This window comes from Ostrinia furnacalis, unplaced genomic scaffold (assembly GCF_004193835.3).
Source record: "Ostrinia furnacalis isolate ACB-3 unplaced genomic scaffold, ASM419383v2 OfSCF6134, whole genome shotgun sequence".
NCBI classification, from domain to species: domain Eukaryota; kingdom Metazoa; phylum Arthropoda; class Insecta; order Lepidoptera; family Crambidae; genus Ostrinia; species Ostrinia furnacalis.
The window spans coordinates 1-23,483 of NW_021136373.1; the positions used below are offsets into that span (position 1 = coordinate 1).

General features: G+C 45.0%; 1 protein-coding gene across 1 annotated transcript in view; it reads right to left on the bottom strand.

The window, feature by feature from the left end:
- Window positions 1–521: 521 nt before the first annotated feature.
- LOC114362052 (uncharacterized) overlaps window positions 522–23,483 on the bottom strand; it is a 46,834-nt gene continuing 23,872 nt past the window's right edge. The window contains exons 15-27 of the mRNA XM_028317306.1: window positions 22,039–22,163; window positions 20,603–20,740; window positions 19,751–19,877; window positions 18,606–18,726; window positions 14,213–14,350; window positions 10,656–10,750; window positions 7,197–10,132; window positions 6,199–6,293; window positions 5,093–5,287; window positions 3,307–3,543; window positions 1,991–2,143; window positions 1,395–1,490; window positions 522–806 (exon numbers count right to left, since the gene is read on the bottom strand). Coding sequence (XP_028173107.1) covers window positions 522–806; window positions 1,395–1,490; window positions 1,991–2,143; window positions 3,307–3,543; window positions 5,093–5,287; window positions 6,199–6,293; window positions 7,197–10,132; window positions 10,656–10,750; window positions 14,213–14,350; window positions 18,606–18,726; window positions 19,751–19,877; window positions 20,603–20,740; window positions 22,039–22,163 — 4,741 coding nt within the window. The remainder of the gene's footprint in view (window positions 807–1,394; window positions 1,491–1,990; window positions 2,144–3,306; window positions 3,544–5,092; window positions 5,288–6,198; window positions 6,294–7,196; window positions 10,133–10,655; window positions 10,751–14,212; window positions 14,351–18,605; window positions 18,727–19,750; window positions 19,878–20,602; window positions 20,741–22,038; window positions 22,164–23,483) is intronic.

The window sequence follows — 23,483 nt, forward strand, 5'->3', positions numbered from 1 at the left end:
TGCATAGATTCTAAAAATAAGTGAAGTCCGGCGTTTATTTATTTAAGGAGAACCAACAAAACGTACACCACACATTCACAGTTTCCTTATCCCATATATGCCCAGAAGCACGAAAACGACCAAATGGTACAAGTTATCTTGCGATGCCTATAAAATAAACTGTAAATATGCCAAAAATCTGAGATTTAAATACTTTTGGGCATAATATGGGTTATAAATAAAATTATAATCTAAGGTGATGCCTTAATTAAAAGTTGCCACGACATCCCGACATTCTCATCACTTGCCAGCTAATAAGGCCCAAAAAATAAGGGAACATGTCAGTCCGTCAAATTATTCCATAGAATTTGACAGCGACTGTGGCGCGGTTCGAAGCTTGCTGCCCCATCGGCCGTCAGTTCTGCGTACTATGCGCCCTGCCCACTGCCACTTCAGCTTGCTAATCCGTCGGGCTATGTCAGCGACTTTAGTTCGTTGTTGTTTATGGTTCCGACTATTCTTTATCTTTAATCACACTGCACTTACCCTGAACAACCGGAGGAAGTCGAGAACACGCTCGTATCCCGACTAGATAGCGATACAGCACACTGTTGTTGCGGCCGACACAGCCTTTGTTGTTGTTGCTGCTGCTGTTGTTGTTGTTGCTTCAGCTGCTGTTGTTGCTGCTGCTGCTTCAGCTGTTGTTGCTGAAGTTGCTGCTGCTGCAACTTCTGTTGTTGTTGCTGCAATTGCTGCTGTTGGATTTGTTGTTGCGCCTGTTGTTGCGCTTGTTGTTGTTGTTGAGCCTGTTGTTGTTGCTGTTGGAACTGGAACAAACGTGAATTATTAGCGAGAACAGTCAAAAGTGTCCCGAAGCAGTGGCAGGGTTAATACTGGGACATGTAAAAGTGCTTTTTAAAAGCCTATTTGCAAAAATAAATTATTAAGTTTTAGGAGATTTTTAATGACTGTACCGGATATTCTTCCGATAGTTTAGGATAGTGACAAGTGATCCGAATATGTGTCTGATGTCTATCCCTTTACCTGTTACTACTGCTGCCGAATATTTTGTTGTTACATCAGTGGAACAAGTGTCTGTCGTCTATCCCTTTATAGTTCTTGCAACTCACGAAGGCGAGTGAGTTTTCCTTGTGTGTGTACGTGTACACGCATATAACGATAGTGTAACGTCTGTCAAAACTTTTGAAAAACGAACAGTAGCGAGCCACCACACATGTAAAGCTCACTCGCCTTCGTGAATTGCAACAACTATACCTGTTGCTACTGCTGCCGAATCTTTTGTTGTTACATCAGTGGAACTAGTGTCTGTCGCCTATCCCTTTACCTGTTGTTGTTGCTGCCGAATCTTTTGTTGTATCATCAGTGGAACAAGTGTCTGTCGCCTATCCCTTTACCTGTTGTTGTTGCTGTCGAATTTGTTGTTGTTGCTGTGGCGTGAGCGTCGGCTTGTTGTGTATCGGCAGGTCGTATATCGGCTCCGGCTTCTTCTGCTGTTGTTGTTGCTGCATTTGTTGTTGAAGCTGCGCCTGTTGTTGTTACATCAGTGGAACAAGTGTCTGTCGCCTATCCTTTACCTGTTGTTGTTGCTGCATTTGTTGTTGAAGCTGCCCCAGTTGTTGTATCAGTGGAACAAGTGTCTGTCGCCTATCCCTTTACCTGTTGTTGTTGCTGCATTTGTTGTTGGAGCTGCGCTTGCTGTAGTTACATCAGTGGAACAAGTGTCTGTCGCCTATCCCTTTACCTGTTGTTGTTGCTGCATTTGTTGTTGGAGCTGCCCCAGTTGTTGTATCAGTGGAACAAGTGTCTGTCGCCTATCCCTTTACCTGTTGTTGTTGCTGCATTTGTTGTTGGAGCTGCGCTTGCTGTAGTTACATCAGTGGAACAAGTGTCTGTCGCCTATCCCTTTACCTGTTGTTGTTGCTGCCGTTGTTGTTGGAGCTGCGCCTCTTGTTACATCAGTGGAACAAGTGTCTGTCGCCTATCCCTTTACCTGTTGTTGTTGCTGCCGAATTTGTTGTTGTTGCTGTGGCGTGAGCGTCGGCTTGTTGTGTATCGGCAGGTCGTATATCGGCTCCGGCTTCTTCTGCTGTTGTTGCTGCTGCATTTGTTGTTGGAGCTGCGCTTGTTGTTGTTGTTTTAGTTGCTGAAACAAATATGATTAAAAAAATTAATGGAATAAAAAATAATAAGTATGTGACGAGACGATTTTAAATAACTTTTTAATCGTCAGATAACTTTTAGGCCCAGAACAGACGGCGAAACGCAACTGCAACTTTCTGATGATTCTGATGAATGAAACTGAAACTGAAAGTTTCAAACTGGTCGCGTCATGTGTGGTCTCTCAAGGGACGCCGCTATGGCAGAAACTTAGATGCAACTCAAAAGTAACTAGCAGTTGCAGTTTCGTTGCAGTTGCGTTTCACCGTCTGTTCTGGGCCTTAGCTGAAGAATAAGTTTCAGTATGTCAAGTTTATTCTTCAGTTTCCTGGTTTCCTGTTGGTGGAAACCGGGCCTATTTCGCGCCCCAAATGGGTGCGGTGGAATTACCGAATCTGTTCCATTGCGTTCGGGTTAACTTTCCCATTTGCCTTCAATCCTGGTGCTGCATTCATTTGAAATTACACCATCTTTGAGCCACTTTGGGTCTTCAAAACTTTATTGCACATACAATAAGGCACATAATCGCACTCACCTGTAACCGAATTTGTTCCATCGCGTTCGGATTGACCTTTCCTTCCGCCTTCAATGCAGGGGGGGCATTCATTTGAACCGGCACCGTTCTTTGAGCCACTTTGTGTCGTTAAAACCATATTGCACTTAAAATTAAGTTACATAATCGCACTCACCTGTAACCGAATTTGTTCCATCGCGATCGGATTGACCTTTCCTTCCGCCTTCAATCCAGGGGGTGCATTCATTTGAACCGACACTGTTCTTTGAGCCACTTTGAGTCATCAAAACCATATTGCACTTAAAATAAGGCACATAATCGCACTCACCTGTAACCGAATTTGTTCCATCGCGTTCGGATTGACCTTCCCTTCTGCTTTCAATCCAGGGGGTGCATTCATTTAAACCGGCACCATTCTCTAGGCCACTTTGAGTCTTCAAAACTTTATTGCACATACAATAAGGCACATAATCGCACTCACCTGTAACCGAATTTGTTCCATCGCGTTCGGATTGACCTTCCCTTCTGCCTTCAATCCAGGGGGTGTATTCATTTGAACCGGCACTGTTCTTTGAGCCACTTTGAGTCGTCAAAACCATATTGCACTTAAAATAAGGCAAAAAATCCGCACTCACCTGTAACCGAATTTGTTCCATCGCGTTCGGATTGACCTTTCCTTCCGCCTTCAATCCAGGAGGTGCATTCATTTGAACCGGCACCGTTCTCTGGGCCACTTTGGGTCGTTCGCTGACGGCCATCTTGGACATTTTATCCGCTAACTGGCGTTGTTGGGCTTCTAGCGTCGCCTGCTTCTGGCGATTTGCTTGCACTTGAGACGGGGTTAGGCTTGGCGGGAGGGTTTTTGGGAGAGCCTGGAATGGAAATTTGGTAATAAAATACATGAACAATTACTAAAAGTATTAAATAGTTGATTAAAAAATACCGTGTTTCTGCCCGTACAGTCCATGACATGTCCCGTCACGTAGAATGTTGCGTGAAACACTGTGAGGGTCAGTTTGGGGCAGTATGGAAACGTTGCTGCGATCCGTAGAATCTTGAGTTGTACGGTACATTTATCCCCTAAATGACTATTCCCACCGCTGCAAATCCTGTGCTTGACCACCATAAAAATCCAACTAATGAAGGTCAAGTTTGTCCCGAGGGAGAGTTAAACTGTCATTAGATCCGCAAAGAAATTAATCAGAAGAACATTGGAGGAGTTCCAAGTTAAGATTCGACTTCCCTCCAGTGCAAAGCGGATGACAGGTGACAAACAATTGTCCCCTTGTGTCATTATCATCATTTCAGCCACAGGACGTCCACTGCTGAACATAGGCCTCCCCCAATGATTTCCACGGTTGGCAGCGGCCTGCATCCAGCGCCTTCCTGCTACCTTAATGAGGTCGTTGGTCCACCTTGTGTTGTCCTATCTATGGCTAACTCACCGGCAAACTTCGAACTCCTATGACGTTCTTCTGATTAATTTCGTTGCGGGTCCAATGACAGTTTAACTTTCCCGCGGGAAAAACTTGACCTTCACTGGTTGGGTTATTGGTGGTCAAGCTGTAGATCCTGGCTGCACAGGAGTTGCAGCAGTAGGAACGAGAGGTGGGAATCGCAATTTTGCGACTGTGGAATCGCGCGTTTTAGCGACTGTTGTCGCTCCGTCAAGCTTCCTAAAAGCGACTCAATCGCCGCGTCTGGCGTTTTTAAGTGTGCGCTGTAGAATGTGTGGTACCGAACGTGATGGAGGACTTGTGGACCCCCTCTGCCCCATCTAAGGGACATAGGACCTTAAGACAAGTCTGCTATGACTCTCAGTAACTCACCGGCGGTTTAGGCGAAGCTTGTGGCGGTTTCACCTTCGGCGGCGCGGCTACTTCTTGCGTCTGTACAGCCGCCTGTTTCTTCTCCAGGACTTATTCTCCGTTGCGTATTGTATCATCATCATCATTTCAGCCACAGGACATCCACTGCTGAACATAGGCCTCCCCCAATGATATGAAAATTAACGGCTTGCTTCCAGCGCCTTCCTGATACCTTTATGAGCTCATCTGTCCACCTTGTGTGTGGACGTCCCACGCTGCGCTTGCAGATACGTGGCCGCCACTCTAGAACCTTGCTGCCACATCGGCCCTGTTGTATATCTATTAGGGCCATAGCAGACATGCTACTTTTAAAATCGGCGACCGGCGATTTTGCGATGTATTGATGTTATGCTGCATCGCGGTTTCGCTACTTCATGATGGAATCGCGCATTTTAGCGACTGTTGTCGCTGCGTCGAGCTACCGAAAAGCGACTCAATCGCCGCGTTTTGCGTTTTCAGCTTCTAAAGTTTCACATTCATACTTACATATTGACGAGTTAGGAAAGCTAAGATAGTATGAGGTCGTCCGTCCACCTATCTATTGCTAACTTACCGGTGGTTTAGGCGAGGCCTGCGGCGGTTTCACCTTCGGCGGAGCAGCCACTTCTTGCGTCTGTACAGCCGCTTGCTTCTTCTCCAGCACTTCTTCTCCGTTGCTCTTGCATTGCTGTTTCTTCTTGTTGAGGATGGACCGCAGACGCTCCCTCGTCTCGTTGAAGTTACGCGGCACGGGGGTTGTTAGAGGTGGCTGTGGTTGTGGAAATTATTATAATTATTATTAAGTATTTATTTAATTATGTGAATTCGATAGGGTAGAATAGGCGACTCTCACTCTTTCCGTGGATGTGGTAAAAGTTGACTAATGGCTGTTTTTTTAATCGTCGGATAACTTCTAAGTGAAGAATTGGCACATTGACAGTTTAGTATGGGAAACATAGATGACCTCTACTGAACTGTCCCACCAAACTCATTGACAGGGGGGCGCCACCATCGTTCAACTGTATAGTTTCCAACATGGCAAAATAGGAACCAGCGATCCGGTATTGACGGTGGCGCCTCGCTGTCAATGTCACTGGTGGGACAGTTCATTGTATTGGGTCTATATGTCAAAATGACAAGTTTATTCTTCAGTTAAAAGATATCTGACGATTGAAAAATCAGCCTTAAGGAACACAAAGCCGTTTGGTCAGCATGGAGCATAAACTTAATATACCTAGCGGAATAGAGCAACAAAGGACTGAGCGAGCGAGATGTCACTAGCAGCAATGCTGTGTGATAAAAAGAGATGCGAGATGCGATGTGACAGAACCATGCAACATCGGTTTCTTCTGACAGCTCGTGGTTGTTGCTCTATTCCAAAGGAATATGAACTACTAGCTTTCCGCCGTGGAATTTTGTCTGTCACAGAAAAACTTTATCGCGCGCGTCCCTGTTTCAAAAACCGGGATAAAAACTATCCTATGTTCTTTCCCGGGACTCAAACTATCTCTATGCCAAATTTCATCAAAATCGGTTGCGAGGTTTAAGCGGGAAAGCGTAACAGACAGACAGACAGACAGACAGACAGACAGAGTTACTTTCGCATTTATAATATTAGTTGGGATATGGTCCGACCGTAATCTAAACCGGTACCCCAACTAAGGGTGTGTGCACACTCACCGCGTGGCCAAACACGGTGCAGTAGCAGCAGGTGCAGGGCTGATCAGCTCCACCTTCGCCTGCGCAACCGCCGCCAGCCACCGGCACATGATTCACTAAGGACACACACATTACATTTTATTTATTTACTAAAAGCCCGGCCTGTCAGCACGTAGAATTTTGTCCGATGACCCCAAGCTACCCATCCCTATCGCTCGCGCGTCATTATATTGCTGTCGCGACTGTGCGACGCGCGCCCGCAGTGAGTGTGCGAGCGCGACAGCAACATAATTACATGCGAGGGGTCATTGGACAAAATTCTACGTGATCGCAGACCAGACTATAGCGATATGAAATTTTGTCATAGAAAAACTTTATCGCGCGCGTCCCTGTTTCAAAAACCGGGATAAAAACTATCTTATGTCCTTTCCCGGGACTCAAACTGTCTCTATGCCAAATTTCATCAAAATCGGTTAAGTGGTTTAGGCGTGAAAGCAAGACAGACAATTACTTTCGCATTTATAATATTATTTATTTAATAACAATCTTAGCTCTAACATTACAGGTTACCCCAATACGATAGAGTAGATTAATTAGTATAGATAGGTACAGTTCACGAGGCCTAATAATATGATATTTACAGGAAGTCGCTATTGTCAATCTGAGTTATTAGTTCCAATATTTGCCACCCGAACCTGCCCGATTCTGGACTGGGCAGAAAATAGCCCATTTACACACGCGTTAACTTCGGTTCGGAAAAAAACACGACACCGCGAGTAAAGAAGGATAACGCCGTCTATTGAGCAGTTTAGGAACTACAGTTGCTTTTTATGGAACCAGGAAAAAATAAATAAGTTTGCGTCTTGTACCGTATTTTGTGTGCAATAAAGATTTCAAATAAAAATAATCTACAACTCGACACTATGAATGTCACTCAGTTATCTCAGGGTTAAGTTGTCGCGGAGACGATGTGTCGTGAAACCCGAAAAAATAAAGAAAAAACTGGAAAAAACACTTACTTTTACAGACGTGTTGCTGATGCGTAGCATTAGTATTTTCGCACGCTTTAGGCGGCGCCTTCGCTGGTTTAGGAACCGGTTTCTTAACTTCCTTCTTTTTCTCTTCTAGACCACTCTTGCCTTTCTCATAGCACTGCTTCACTATATCGCCTAGGCAGACCGAATTGGAGTCTGCGTCTTTACAAGAATTGCAGAGACAATCGTTCGTCCATTTGCAGTCAGTTTTCGGGGTATCACACGCGTCGGACTCTGATTTAGATTGTCCATTCCGCATCATGTTTCTGAACGCAACTGTATTTAACGTTTGACGCGCGTTTCGTAACGCTTGCGCGGAATATTTAGCCAACAATTCTGGGTTCTGAGAACCAATGACAGCTAGGTTCTGCTCTATCGTGCAACTGTCAACGTCATCTGTCACTTTTAAGGTCTCTTCGATATCTTCGTCCAGTAATTTCGCGTCTATGCTCGAACAGATGGAAATTACGTGCTTTTTGTACGTCTCCGGGACTGGTAATCCTTGGGTGATGTAATGTTTGATCGTGTAGAAGCTATCTAGTAAAGTATTGTCCCCTTTCGATGTGAGTATCGCTTCGCATTTTGCCAGTAAAGCATCGTTTTTACATTTCTTATCGTCGTCTTCTTTTTCCGGTTTCTCCGCCGGTTTTTCCTCTTCCTTCACGACGGGTTTCGGTTCGGTTTTCTTTACAGGCCTAACATTCGCTTTCCCTATGATTTTGCTGAGGCCCTTAGCTGCTAAGATTTCGGCTTCGCTCGCGTTCGATATCGAATTCGTTTGACATTTGACTGACACAGTCGCAGGAGGCGGTTGTATTTTAGAGAACGCTTCCTTCAACTTTTGCTCGAGTTGTTCCAATCTATACAGCATCACGAGCCACTCGTCACCCGTAAGTGCTTTCTTGGGCAAACTCTCCATGTATACCTTGTTCATTTCTCTTAACCTCTCAATGAAGTAGTCCTTCTTTTTGTCTAACGATAACGTCGTAAAATCCGGTACGTTCTCAGTGTTTTTTATCGGCAATCCAGTTAGTTCTTGCATCACATTTGCTGCTATCTCTGGGTTGACTAGAATCCATCCGGCTAACTGCTGGGATTCCGCGCATCGTCTTAAAACATCCATGTAGTTGAATTTCAGGCCTTTTACCGACCATTTCTGGTCCTGATACATCTCTGACAGTTTCATAAGAAGAAGATCGAAGGCGTTCCCAGCAGATGTTCTTAAAAATTTTGTAATTTGCTGCAGCGATTCCTTAGAGGTGCAATTATCAGAGTCGGGACTAAAATCCCTCGTTCGTATCTCTTCGGTTTTTTCTAATAACTTATCACAATCATTCGCGTATTGCTTTGAAGCCAAATCTTGGATGTACGTGTAGAATTTGTCTAGCATAGCTTCGATTTCGTGCTCTAGTAACTCCATGGGTATATTCTTGAATTTCGCCGCGACGTAGTGTTTCCACGACACAAAGCGGGACTTCACTAGTTCGCGTAACTCGTCCATACTGAGGGCGTCTTTCACCGAATTATCGAATAATGTAGACGCTTGTGAGTACATTTCACAATTGATCGCGTTTTTGGGCAACGCGAACAATTCGCCGTCTTCCTCTAAACATTTAGCCAGTTCGGGACTTTTGTTCTGTTTAAAATATTCGAAAACTTTATTTATAACTACTTGAGCCGAGATCGAAAACAGCAGATCTTTGAAATCTTCTTTATTGTTGCTCTTGCTTTTCATTAACGCCTGCAACTCCTTTTCGTCTTTCAATAAGTCTGTGATATCCTTCGAGTCGAATTCGAACGTCATAGTGCCTATGAAGTCAGGGTCAATATTATTCTTAATCCTACGGTTCGCTTTGCGTTTGGCAGTGTTCTTAGTGACTTTCACGTTATCCCTATATTTATTAAGCTTTAACTCTCTAATTTGTTTTAAAGTTTCCGGCGTGAACTGCGCCTCGTCTGGTATGTTAGTGATAACAGTATCTAAATCTGGTAGTTCTAAGTTGAGTTTGGACGCAATTTTGGGCATGTTGGCGATGATTTGCGGCATGTTTTCGAAGAAGAAGTTGGCAACTTTTAAATGTCTGGGATCGTCTAAATCGAGTTTAGCGTAAGGAACATCAGCGAAATCCTTGTCCAAATTAAGGACTTGCTCGCAAATCTGTTCCAGCGACAACGGCCCATCGTCATCTTTGGTCCCGTTGTTCATGGTATTGTAAGAATTGATTATGTTCTGACACTCCTCCATAGCTTTTTTGATTTCTAAACCAAACGTTACATACTTGTACACATTAGGGTCCTTATCGTTGCATTCTTCTTCATTGCATTCCTTTTCGTCTTCTTTTTTGCGTGCATTCAACGGTATATTGATATCGGGTGCGTTTTGTGCGTCGTTTTTATCGTCGCGGAGTAATTTGTTGACGGATAATAATCTTTGAGTTGGTTTCTGGAAGGTGGGCGTCGGTTCGGACGTCGTTGGCGACATTTCTTGCAACGGCGGACTGACGGATTCGGGATACTTCCCTCCTTCCGTCTGCATTTCGTATTCCTGCTGTAGATTCGCGTCTGTCGTGAGAGCGAAATTGGCGAATTTGGCCAGACACTCCTTCATTTCCTTGCAGATATCCACCGACTCTTTCTCACCTACGATCGTTTCGGTATCGCTGATATTGTCTTCTCTCTCTAAAGGGAACGCCTCGGGCGGTTCGGCTTCGGACTTGGGTTTTTCTTCGTCGGATTTCAAGAGTTCGGTTTGGGGGGTTTTGTATTTGAGCATTTGGAGGATCTTATGGGGCCGTGCTAGGGGGGAGGGGTGTTTGAGGCGTCTCTTAGGAGCGGTGGCGAGGCGTGGCAGCTTGGGGCTCGCGGTTCGACGCTTGCGCCGAGGTAAGTCTTCGACTAACGTGACGTTGCTGTCTGGCAGGCTGTAAGAGAAATATGATTTGATTATGGTTGTGCAATGGATTTTTAAGTTTATGAGTTGATTGTAATCAGTATAAGGTTGAATTTAACTTTTTCAAGAAGTATTGTGTCCGATATGACACTGTTGGAATATTATTGCCAATTTTGAACTTAACAACTTTAATGGGCAGGGCTCATAATATGCAGAATTGGCGGCCGATGGGTCCGCAAGGTTCTGTAATTGAGGCCTCGTACCGGAAATCTCAGCGTGGAAAGTCCTTCACAAGGTGGACCGACGTTGGATGCAGGCCGCTACTAACCTGTCATTATAGAAATCATTGCGGGAGGCCTATGTTCAACAGTGGACGTCCTATGGCTGAAATGATGATGAATTTAGACACCTAGCGATATTGAACTCTATGTCTGGAGTATAAGGTTGAATTTAGCTCTTCCAAGAAAAATTGTGGTAAATTGAGTCAGACACTGCCACCTTTGGGCTGGTCATGAATATTGAACTCTATGTGTGGAGTGTAAGGCTCAAGTTACCTCTCCCTCTCGCGGCGAAGCTGCTGCTCGAGCCACACGCGCAGGCGCTGGTAGTATAGTTGTTGGTCGCGCATGTGCATCACTTTGCGCCGGACCTGGAAAGGAATGAGGGTAGTTGTTTATTTCGTTGTTGTTACTGTTTACGTACGTGAACAAAGAAAAAAAGAAACCTAGAGAACCTAGAAAGTTAGAGCAAGCAAGATGACACCTTATTGTTTGCTATTAAGGTTGATATTCGCTTAACCGCATCGCACTCATCTCCTGGAAACGCCTCTGATGGTATTTTGAACTCAAGATACGTTGTGACGTATGAATCAAGCAAAAATGCACCCTACGAACCTCCTACTTACTCCTACTCCATTACACAAGTGCATCCTATGGCTTTGTCTATTAGAGTAGCTATTCCGTCATCTCCAGGAAGCGCCTTATATGGTACTCGGGACAGAGATTTTAGCAGGGCTACATTGCATTGTTTATTAGAGTCGTTATTCGCTCACCTGTTGCAAGCGCTTCGGATACAGGATGCGTCACAGGATCCCGAGCAAAAACGCACCCGAAAGTTCCTTCGAAATTGCACTCTTCTGCTTCACCACTAAGATCTCTATTCGCTCACCTCCTGGAACCGCCTGAGATGGTACTCTAGACACAGATGGCGGCATAACGTAGCGAGCAAAAATGCACCTTAAAGTTTCCCCATCATTAATCTAAAATGTAGCCTATGGCCTTGTCTACAAGGTCTATATTCGCTCACCTCCTGGAACCGCCGGAGATGGTACTCGGGACAGAGGTTGCGGCAGGGCGGCGCAGCGTGGTGGTGGTGCGGCGAGCTATATTGTACCCTACTGTCCAGCATTACAGTCGTTATTCGCTCACCTTCTAGAAGCGCCTTAGATGCTACTCTGGATCCAAGTTGCGACATAGAGACGCGAGCAAAAATGCACCTTCAAGCTCGCTCATTCCTTTGCCAAACGGGATTTTACTGCTCCCACAATAATCAAGCGAAGTTATGAGAAGAAGTGATGACATTTATCAACGATAGCAGCCCGACGCGAAGTACCGTATTTGTGGTGTCAAGCCCCAGAAGGGGGAGAATTGACAATGAGAAGGGACATGGATTAGAGAAATTTGTAGGGAGTCAAGCAAAGCGCCCGGGGAAAGAGCCCAGTGCAAGTACCCGTGCGCTCTCCCGAGATTCGGTTCGTACGCCGTGAGGCAGGAAGAACCAAGGGTGGTGGTGAGATTTGCTCCCACAATAGGGCTGCAATTTGCTCACCTCCTGGAACCGCCGGAGATGGTACTCGGGACAGAAGTTGCGGCATGACGTCGCAAGAAAAATGCACCCTAAATGCTACACCAAAGTGGACTATACTGTTCTCACGATAAGGCTGCTGTTCGCTCATCTCCTGAAACCGCCTGAGCTGGTACTCGGGATAGAGACTTTAGCAGGGCTACAATGCATCCTATGTCTTCGTCTATTAGAGTCGTTATTCGCTCACCTGTTGCAAGCGCTTCGGATACAGGATGAGTCCCAGGACTCGCGAGCAAAAACGCTCTCGAAAGTTCCTTCGAAATTGCACTCTTCTGCTTCACCATTAAGGTTTAAATTCGCTCACCTCCTGGAACCGCCTTAGATGGTACTCGGGACAGAGGTTGCGGCAGGGCGGCGCGGCGTGGTGGTGGTGCGGCGAGCTATATTGTACCCTATTGTCCAGCGTTACAGTCGCTATTCTCTAACCTCCCTGAAGCGCCTTAGTGCCGCCACTCTGGGTCCAGATTGTGGCACAGAGACGCGAGCAAAAGTATTCCCAAAGCTCATTGCTACACAAAATGAATCCTACTATCCATCATTACAGTAGCAATTCTCAGACTTTTTGGAAGCGCCTTAGATGGTATACCGTCATAGGGTTTTAATCCTGCAATCCCAGGGTCCCAATCAAAAATGCACTCTAAAGCCTCCCTCATTGCTACACCAAAGTGGACTATACTGCTCTCACAATAGTGCTGCTATTCGCTCGCCTCCTACAAGCGTCTTAAATGCTACTTTGGGTCCAAGTTGCGGCACAGAGACGCGAGCAATAATGCACCCTAAAGTTCCCTCGTCATTACTCTAAAACATACTATTTTGCTCCACCATTAACAAAGCTTTTCCCTCATCTTCAGGAGCATCTTAAATGTTACTCCGGAAACAGCATGCGTCTCAGGATCCCTTAATATTAAGATCTCCTTTAATATTAAGGTTTCTGCTCACCTCCTGGAACCGCCGGAGATGGTACTCGGGACAGAGGTTGCGGCATAACGTCGCAAGCAAAAATGCACCCTAAAGTTCTCTCCTTGCTACACCAAAGTGCACCCTACGGCTCAGTCTACAAGGTCTATATTCGCTCGCCTCCTGCAAGCGCTTGAGACGTTACTTCAGACAGATTGTGGCATAACGTCGCCAGCAAAAATGCACCCTAAAGTTCTCTCCTTGCTACACCAAAGTCTACCCTACGGCTCAGTCTACAAGGTCTATGTTCGCTCACCTCCTGGAACCGCCGGAGATGGTACTCGGGACAGAGGTTGCGGCAGGGCGGCGCGGCGTGGTGGTGGTGCGGCGAGCTATATTGCACCCTACTGTCCAGCATTACAGTCGCTATTCTCTAACCTCCCTGAAGCGCCTTAGTGCCGCCACTCTAGGTCCGGATTGTGGCACAGAGACGCGAGCAAAAGTATTCCCAAAGCTCATTGCTACACTAAAATGCACCCTACTATCCATCATTGCACTAGCAATTCTCTGACTTTTGGAAGCGCCTTAGATGGTATACCGTCATAGGGTTCCAATCCTGCAATCCCAGGGTCCCAATCAAAAATGCACTCTAAAACCTCCCTCATTGCTACACCAAAGTGGACAATAGTGCTCTCACAACACGGCTGCTATTCCCTCGCCTCCTGGAAGCGTCTTAGATGCTACTCTGGGTCCAAGTTGCGGCACAGAGACGCGAGCAATAACGCACCCTAAAGTTCCCTCGTCATTACTCTAAAACACACTCTTTTGCTCCACCAATAATGTCGCTTTTCCCTCACTCTTGGAAGCATCTTAAATGGTATTTTGGCAGCTTTAAGTTGCAAGCAAAAATGCACCCAAAAACTCCCTCATTGCTAGACCAAAGTGAACTACACTGCTCTCACAATAGTGCTGCTATTCGCTCGCCTCCTGCAAGCGCTTGAGACGTTACTTCAGACACAGATTGTGGCATAACGTCGCGAACAAAAATGCACCTTAAAGTTTCCCCACCATTAATTTAAAATGTAGCCTATGGCCTTGTCTACAAGGTCTTTATCTGCTCACCTCCTGGAACCGCCTGAGATGGTACTCGGGCAGAGGTTGCGGCATAACGTCGTGAATACAAATGCAGGGTGCATTCCCTCGTTGCTACACGAAAGTGAACTATACTGCTGTCACTATTCGCTCATCTCAACGCAAGCGCTTGAAATGGTAGCCTTCTATACACAGGATGCATCATAGAATCCCGAGCAAAAATGCACTCTTTTGCTTTAATATTAAGGTTTCTGCTCACCTCCTGGAACCGCCTTAAATGGTATTCCGGACAGAGGTTGCGGCAGGGCGGCGCGGCGTGGTGGTGGTGCGGCGTGGGCGGCGGCGAGCCCGGGCACGGCGGCAGCGGCGCGCTACCGCCCACCAGCTGCATGCACACCTGACGGTAGACGAAAATGTTTGAGGACTAATAGGGGCAATAGGCTAGTTTCCTAAAAAAATTTTTTTAGTCCGTCATGTTTAATATCAAAAAATATTGGACACATATATTTTTATTTGTCAATCTAACAAATAATTACATAGTTATGGTGCGTTGAAGTTCCGCACGACGTCACAACGTGCGGCACTTTTATGCAAGCATTGACGTCACGGGCCTCTTCGTATGAACTTTGGCGCGCTTTATCTTTTTAAATTTTCATTAGTTTGAATAAGTGAAAAATAACGGGTGTAAAAAAACCTATCCCGAAGCCGAAGACTACTTATTCTCCACATCATGAGGATCATTTTTTTCTTTGGGACCATACCTGGGAAACTTGTGGTTTAGGAGATATTGAAGGTCAAAGTCAGAATATTTTTTTCAAGATTTTTACATTATCAATTACAATTCGTTATTTAAAAAAATGTTTTCTAAGAAACCTTATTAAAATTTTGAGTATTTTCGTCACAATAAGGCTTTTGTCTTTACAATAAGAAATGTATAGTAGCGCGCGCACACACGCTCAAGCGCTGCCCCCACGCCCCGAACCGCAACCCGCGCTCGCCCATGAGTCATTCAACTCTACTGTGAGTTCAACGACTACGACTGGACCAACTGGAATAAGCTTAAGCCAAATCTACCCAGTTTGTAAAAATGAATTGAGTACTTAAATTAGTTACTTACACCTTAATATCACCTTACCAGTTTAGTTTTTATTCTAAAAAATAATTAATTACACTTTTATTAATAAAAACCCTTTACACGAATTTGTTTCTTTCCGCAAATTAAATAATCTTACAGAACCTAGGTTATTAAACATTATTAACTAAACCGTGCTTTTACTCATAACCGTTATTCTATCACAATGTAGTAGGTATCACAGGTCTTATTAGCTATGCAAGTGTGATAAGCGTAAGTAGGTATCATTAAAAAGTACCGTAAACAGATGAATAATGATCTTTTGAATGAGGCCTGTAATTCTTTACATTCTTAACTGTCTACTTCAATAACTTAAGTCTTTACGATAGTAATAAAATTCATAAAGTAAAACTCAAATTATTGCTTACACCACACCGCTCTGAACGCCTAGAGTAAACACCTGGCAATGTTACTCCTATCGTTGATTAAGGCATTCACTTTCGATAGGAGTGATGATTGTGTGTTCTTTAAACTTAATTGATTTCAGCAACTAAATAAAAAAGTCTCTTTTTTCAGTCTTCCTTCCATACTCATTACTTCCTTTCTTCATAATTTACTTGAAATAAATAATGGTTATGCACGGGATTCTAAAAAAACGTAATTTTAATCGCTATTCACAGGTAGTAAGCAGATGTGATAAACTTGTATCATTAAAAAGTACTGTAAACAAATGACAAATGCTCTTTACACACAGGTTCATTATTGCTTACATTTCTAGCTCTCTAACTTAATAAATTTTACGTCTTTACGATAGTAATTAATAAAATAAAACTTAACTTACTTATTACTGCAATCTGAACGCCTAAAAATAACACACTGGCAAACTCTTGCTCCTTCACTTTCGATAGGAGATTAAAAGATAAGATTTTATTTTTAAACTCGATTGATTTTAGAAACTAAACAAAATTTCATATCTTTTAGCGCTTCTTTCATACCAATTACTTCCATTATTCATAATTTACATAAAATGATTAGTCTTGTTCGTGATTATTTTAAATGAACGTAACTTTATTACACGAAATAACTATCAAAATGTTCTTATTGTTTTATTCATACCGATTGCGCATCTACAATTCATTCAAATTTGAGTATTTTGGAAGCTTGCTAAAAGCATTAATTATTAAGTATGCTTGAACATCCTACAGCGCAGCCCACCACACCGTACTGATGCACGTATTTTTGTTCTGGCTGTACAACGTCTGTTGGACAATCAGCCGATTGTGCCTCCGTCCGCCTCGTTGTGGCCTCGTCTAGGCGTGTATTGTGTCGGATTTGAGGAACTTAAATACCGGTCTGTACGTGAAGGAATACTGGAGCGCGCATCAAAACACGATTTACCGGGCACGCGTTTGCTTGCACGTGGAAGGCCGTCAGTTCGAGGCACTGTCCGGTTGGAGCCACCGATTCCAGACGACGTCGAAGGGGATTAGTCGGTAAGTACTTAGTTCTAAACCTAAACAAATGCTAAAGGAATGTGTTTTTTAAATGTAGGAAGTGAATAATCTGGTAATTTTGTGTACAAAATACTTCTGCGGTCGCGGTAGGTAGTGGCGGGAAAGCGCGTACGCTCCAATACACTCACACACACATAGGCACGGTCATTGCGTTGCGTGGCGCGCTATACATTGCGGGCTGCGGTATATTGTATTTTTTTTAATCATAAAAATAAAAAATATTTCCCACCAATAATATTTTGTAATATTACTTGGTTGGGTGTACAGAATGCGTAGTTTCAGTCTTCGTGATAGGTTTTTTTACACCCTGTACATGTAGAGTATTATTTGATAAGTTAACTGACGGACTAATTAAAACTCTTGCTTTTTGACCCAGGAAACATCCCTATTGGCGTCCGTGAACACGTAGAATTTTGTCCAATGACCCCAAGCTACCCATCCATATCGCTCGCGCGTAATTATGTTGCTGTCGCGCTCGCACACTCACTGCGGGCGCCAGTCGCACAGTCGCGACAGCAATATAATTGCGCGCGAGCTGTTAGAGAAAACGTCACTTTTGAAGTTTAACAAACGTGTCCTCGCCGAAAACATGCTAGAGTTTCGGCGGTTGCCATGGCGATCGCCATTTTGCTAACAATTTCTAACAAGCGCTATTTTCCGCAAAACGCAGCCACTGTCAGTACTATACACTACAAACATCATCATCATCATTATGAAGGGCCTCTGAAACTATCTCAATTTCTCGTTCTCACCGCTGCAAGACTTGTGTAAACAAGTTCACAAGCCGTTGAACTTGTTTACACAAGTCTTGCACCGCCAAAATTTAATCATTGGCTTTGGTAAAGCCTGGTCCGTGAGCACGTAGAATCCCGTCCAATGACCTCAAGCTGCCCATCCTTGTCGCTCGCACGTAATTATGTTGTTGTCGCGCTCGCACACTCACTGCGGGCGCGCGTCGCACAGTCGCGACAGCAATATAATTACGCGCGAGCGATAAGGATGGGTAGCTTGGGGTCATTGGACGGGATTCTACGTGCTCACGGACCAGGCTTTATAGGCATTACATTTAGCCGAAAATAGCGCTTCTTAGAAATTGTTAGCCAAATGGCAATCGCCATTTTTTATTACAGTGACACCGCTAAGAGGACACCATTTTTCTTACTAGCGTTATTTTCTGCCAAACGCCTCCATTGACACAAAAGCATTAAGCTACGTTAGCCAAACGGTCAAGGCATTGTACTAGCCGACTCGTCATTCGAGGAACGCGGGTTCTTACCACTAGACCACGGAGGCAGTTAAAAGACCTGATGATAACGAACGGACTGTTTCTTCTGCGTGTTGTAGACATCCCTTAACGTCGACACTGGGAAGTGTAGACCAAATCCTCCATTTGCCTCTAGTAAATTAGAGAAGGGCACATAGTACGCAGAACTGACGGCCGATGGGACAGCAAGGTTCTGGAGTGGAGGCCGCGTACCGGAAAACGCAGCGTGGGACGTCCACCCACAAGGTGGACCGACGACATCATAAAGGTGATAAGTGGGGAATAGGCCTAGGCCAAATCCCCCACTTGCCTCTGGTATATTAGAGGGTTGTGCTGAATGGTCTGATAATGATGGCAAATTATGGACAGTTTTTTCTACTAGTAGACAACTTCTCATTTGCCTCTTGTAAATTAGAGAGGGTCTTGCTCTTGCAGTAAGACCTGATGATGAGTAAGATGATGATGATGACGCTCACCGTGGATAGCGTCTTCTTTTGGTAAATGACATCCTTCGTTTGCCTTTGGTATATTAGTGAAGGTCGTACTCTAAGACTAAAAAACTTGACAGCAATCGCACCTGGTGTTAAGTGAGACGACGTCTAGGATGGTACATATGCCCTGTAAGTGCCTATTCACTCTTGCCTTGAAAAGGCCCGGATTATAGTGTATCAGGAAAGACAGCAGCAGGCAGCGAATTCCAGTCCCTAGCTGTTCGCATTATAAAAGAGTTGTCGAAACGCTTAGTGCTGGTGGAATGTCGACGATGTAGGAGGATGATGATGATGATGATGATGACGCTCACCGTGGAAAGCTTCTTCTGCTTGTTGTAGACCTGCAGCTGGCGCAAGTGCACCTCGGGCAGGCGTCGGTACATCGCCATCAGCTTCCGATCCACTTCTGACAGGCCCATGTCCACGCGTTTCCTGGACAAAATAAAAAAATCTATCAAAATCAAAGATATTTTATTCAATTTTGACCACTGGTAGCACTTATGAAAGTCAAATACAGTAAAAAAAGGTATCCCTTAGGCCCAGAACAGACGGTGAAACGCAACTGCAACGAAACTGCAACTTTGTGATGATTCTGATGAATGAAACTGACACTGAAAGTTTCAAACTGGTCGCGTCATGTGTGGTCTCTCAACGGACGCTATGGCAGAAACTTAGATGCAACTCAAAAGTAACTAGCAGTTGCAGTTTCGTTGCAGTTGCGTTTCACCGTCTGTTCTGAGCCTTAAGCAGCACTTTACATGTCTCCTTATCTTTTGGGCCCTATTACAGCGCTTCGAGACAAACATATGGCAAGTGCTGAGATGAAACGCCGGAACAAACTCAGTCACCACTAGTAGCCAGTAATTATTAGCAAAATAGAATAAGCATAACCAACACGTAGAAAATTCATGACTGGTTAGGTATACTTCAACCAATCATAATCAAATTTTGCATCGTTCAATTGCCCTACATTTTCAACATAACTGCCTAGTTATTATACCTCTAGAACGATTTTCATTTAAGAAACTGTTGGCAACACTGTTCATACTCGGCCTCATGGTCATTGGGTAGGCCTAGCACCTTCTAAGGCGCCGGCCAATCGGCGCAACGCTTCAAAAAGCGGTCAGTTGCTTAAAACCATATTTCGTACCGTCTAATTGCCTCACATTCCGATCACAACCTTATAATTCTCGTCCAGCGGGACGAGTTACACTAAAGAAAGCGTTTCCATCATTTATCATACCTGGCGTCATGGTCATTCCTGCTAAGAGGTGCCAGCCACTCGCCACGACGCTTCAAAATACAGTCTACCAATAGCCTTAGACGCTTGACATACCATAACAATCTACTATTATTTTGCACCGTCAAATTTCCTCACATTCCGATCACAACCATGTAATTTTCATATTTCTAGCACGATTTTCACTGAAGAAACTGTTCACAATATTCTCCTTACCTGGCTTCATGGTCGTTCCTACTAGGAGGCGCCGGCCATTCGTCGCAGTGCTTGAGCACGCGGTCCATCAGCCGCTCTATGGACGCTATCGACCGCATCAGGTGTCTGACGGTCCGACAGAGTTCTCCTGTACGGAATAAAATATGATGTGTCAATGAGGTAGATGAAAAAAGTTTTGAAATGGTTGTGTAACTAAGGTGTTGTTGAATCAGAAATAAGAAGACCTACAGAGTAACCTTGCCCGCAGAAGTTAAGTGGCAGTGGAAGATGTTTATATCGTAGAACTGATGTTTATATGACGACCGGACCGGAAGACTACTCCGTAGACCGACGATCTCGCGAGGTGGCCCTCACGGTGTCAAAGGTTGATGAAACCACCCAAATATCGACGGCGCAGGACTGCTCGTAGTGGGAATCCTTGGTGGCGACCTTTATCCACGGAAGACGTGTTGTTCGTTCTTAATAACGACAGTTTCTACCACAAGACGTATCCTACGTACGAATCTCATTTCAGGTTCTATTTGGTTGCAGGTTGCAGCCAAAGCAACGAACGATAGAACGTCCACTGCTGAACAAAGGCCTCCCCCAAAGTTTTCCACAATGAACAGTCCTGCGCTGCCCGCATCCAGGCTCTTCCCGATGGTCGGTCCACCTAGTAGGAGGCCTGTCCACGCTACGTCTTCCAGCCCGTGGTCGCCACTCGAAAACTTTTCTGCCCCAACGGCCATCGTCTCTACGAGCTATGTGCCACTTGATTTTAGCAATTCTGCGAGCTATGTCGGTCACTTTGGTTCTCCTGCGGATCTCTAGGTTCTTTCAGGTTCTATCACGTCATGACATGTCGCATCCTACCTGGCGCGGCCTCGGCGTCTTCTCCAGCTGAGTCCACAGCGGCGGCAGCAGCGAGGAGCAGCTCCGAAGCCGAGTCCAACGACGACGTAGAAAGCCCTAGCGAGTTGCTTCCGGAGTTAGCGTCCGACTCGCCGCTCACTGTCGGCAAATAAGGACGGAAACGTAAATTTTACATAGTTACATTTAATACAAACGATGTAAAGCTTGTTTTATGGGCATCAGACAAAGGTATACTTAAACTTATTCAAATATGTAGTCTTGTATGTCCCCCGGATTATTCCACTTCGTTCACCTAAGTAAGAAAGCGTTTTTTTTTGTGTCCTCGTTTCATCTCGGAAACATTTCACCCAGGTTATATCACCCAGGTGAATTGATTGGACTAAAGCGGTCGCCTTTTTTCACCTAGGAATTAATTCACCCAGGTGACCAGATGCGAAGATCATCATACCAAAAACCGGGACAAAAACAATTCCATGACTTTTCCTGGGTTCCCAGAGTTTTAGTCGGCCGATAGTTTGGTCGGATTTCATTTATAATGAGGAATCGTTCGATACCAAATCGTTGTAGCATGCGCATTTCATATTGATTAATTGCCCGACTACACTATCGGCCAACAAAGTATCTGCAATTTGCGGGGTGTCGCAAACGCAGCGTGGGACGTCCACCCTCAAGGTGGACCGACGACCTGATAAAGGTAGCAGGAAGGCGCTGGATGCAGGCCGCTACCAACCGTGCGATGTGGAAGTCATTGGGGGAGGCTTATGTTCAGCAGTGGACGTCCTGTGGCTGAAATGATCATGATGATGATGCGGGGTGTCTTATGTTAGGTTTGTTATGACAATAACAACTATTCGTCTGGAGAGCGTCAGGAGTGTAGGCCAAATCCTCCATTTGCCGCTGGTAAATTAGAGAGGGTCTGCAGTGGAGACTAAAGCCATGTATTCATTAGGCAACATTTGTGGATAAACTGTTTATGACTAAAGCCCGGACCGCGAGCACGTAGAATTTTGTCCAATGACCCCTAGCTACCCATCCTTATCACTCGCGCGTAATTATATTGCTGTCGCGACTGTGCGACGGGCACCCGCAGTGAGTGTGCGAGCGCGATGGCAACATAATTACGCGCGAGCGATAAGGATGGGTAGCTTGGGGTCATTGGACTAAATTCTACGTGCTCACGGACCAGACTATAGTGTGAAACAAGTTTACCATAAACACAGGTTTCTGAAACTTGGCCGTCCACACTTGTTCTCCACTCATAGCGGGGAGCACGGCAACATGTATCATAAACAATGTTTCACCTATGTTTATGGACTGTTTATAAACTGTTTACAGAGATGATGAAACATTGTTTATAAACAGTGTTTATCAACAAATGTTGCCTAACGAATACATGGCTAAATGTCCTGAAGATGGTACATGTTTACAACACTCACGGTCGTCCAAATCGACGGTCCGGTTGGAGTCGGTCCCGGGCGACTGGCGGCCGTCCCTTGCGCCGGCGCATTCGCCCGCACAAGCCAGGTGACCCGCCGGCTGCCGTTCCACTGTATCGGGCGGCCTGAGGGACAAAACCAGACAAGTTAAAAAAACATTCTTTTTGTATGGACTTGTAGCAGAGTAAATACAAATGAGTAGGTCATCTTCATAGAAACGCACGGGCGCGGTTTGTATGTGAGCGCGCCAACACGTATGCGGCGCGCACGCATAGACTGACACAATTTAGCGGGGATTAGCGGGGAGCCAGTCTTGGTTGCGCCGAATTTTGTCAGTGTGTGCGTGCGCGCCCCATACGTATTGGCGCGCTCACATACAAANAGCGCGCCAACACGTATGCGGCGCGCACGCATAGACTGACACAATTTAGCGGGGATTAGCGGGGAGCCAGTCTTGGTTGCGCCGAATTTTGTCAGTGTGTGCGTGCGCGCCCCATACGTATTGGCGCGCTCACATACAAACCGCGCCCGTGCGTTTCTATGAAGATGACCTACTCATTTGTATTTACTCTGGTTGTAGTCTGCTTGTAGGGTGCATGCAAAGTGCAACGCCCACAAATATTGTCTACAGTTGGCTTCTTGGCGGGAATGTCATGTTAGCAGTTGTGTTTTACTTTCTAAAACATTATTAACCATTAAGGATGAGTTGCACCATCCTACTTTAACTTTGACAAGCGTCAAAAAGCTGTCAAACTCCATACAAAAAGCACCGGTAATCGTTATTGTTACGGTTAAAATAAGGTGGTGCAACTCAACCTTAGTGTTCGTGAACGTGCATGAGTGTGGGCAAATGAAACAAAACAGTACAGCATGATTCTTCGGATTCTCTCAAATAGTCCATTTTGAAGTCTCAGTAAAGCACCGTAACTTTACTGAGACTCAAATGGTGGGAAGGGGTATCATCTATCATCCTTCATTATATCAAGTCCGATCCCACTTGTTCCCATTTTGTAACTCGTCTCACTTATAACTTGAAAATGGCACAAATCAAGTCGACCTCGTCGTGTGTTGCCAAAATCAAAAAAGAAGAAGAAATATTGTCTACTGTCCCGAAACGTCATATTGGGATCACTGCTTTAAAGCATTGTATGTCTCTAGCCAGAAGGGTGTGGTGGGATGACCCCCAAATAATTAGGCGTGTTCAATGTTACATTTATTAGGTAAGCACGATCGCGCGCGTCCCGTAATCTGCTACCGATCGACTGGAGGACCGAACTACACAATATGAAATAGGACAGCAGACAATATTTCTTCTTCTTTTTTGATTTTGGCAATATACGTCGCGGTCGACTTGATTTGTGCCATTTTCAAGTTATAAGTGAGACGAGTTACAAAATGGGACCAAGTGGGATCGGACTTGATATAATGAAGGATGATAGATGATA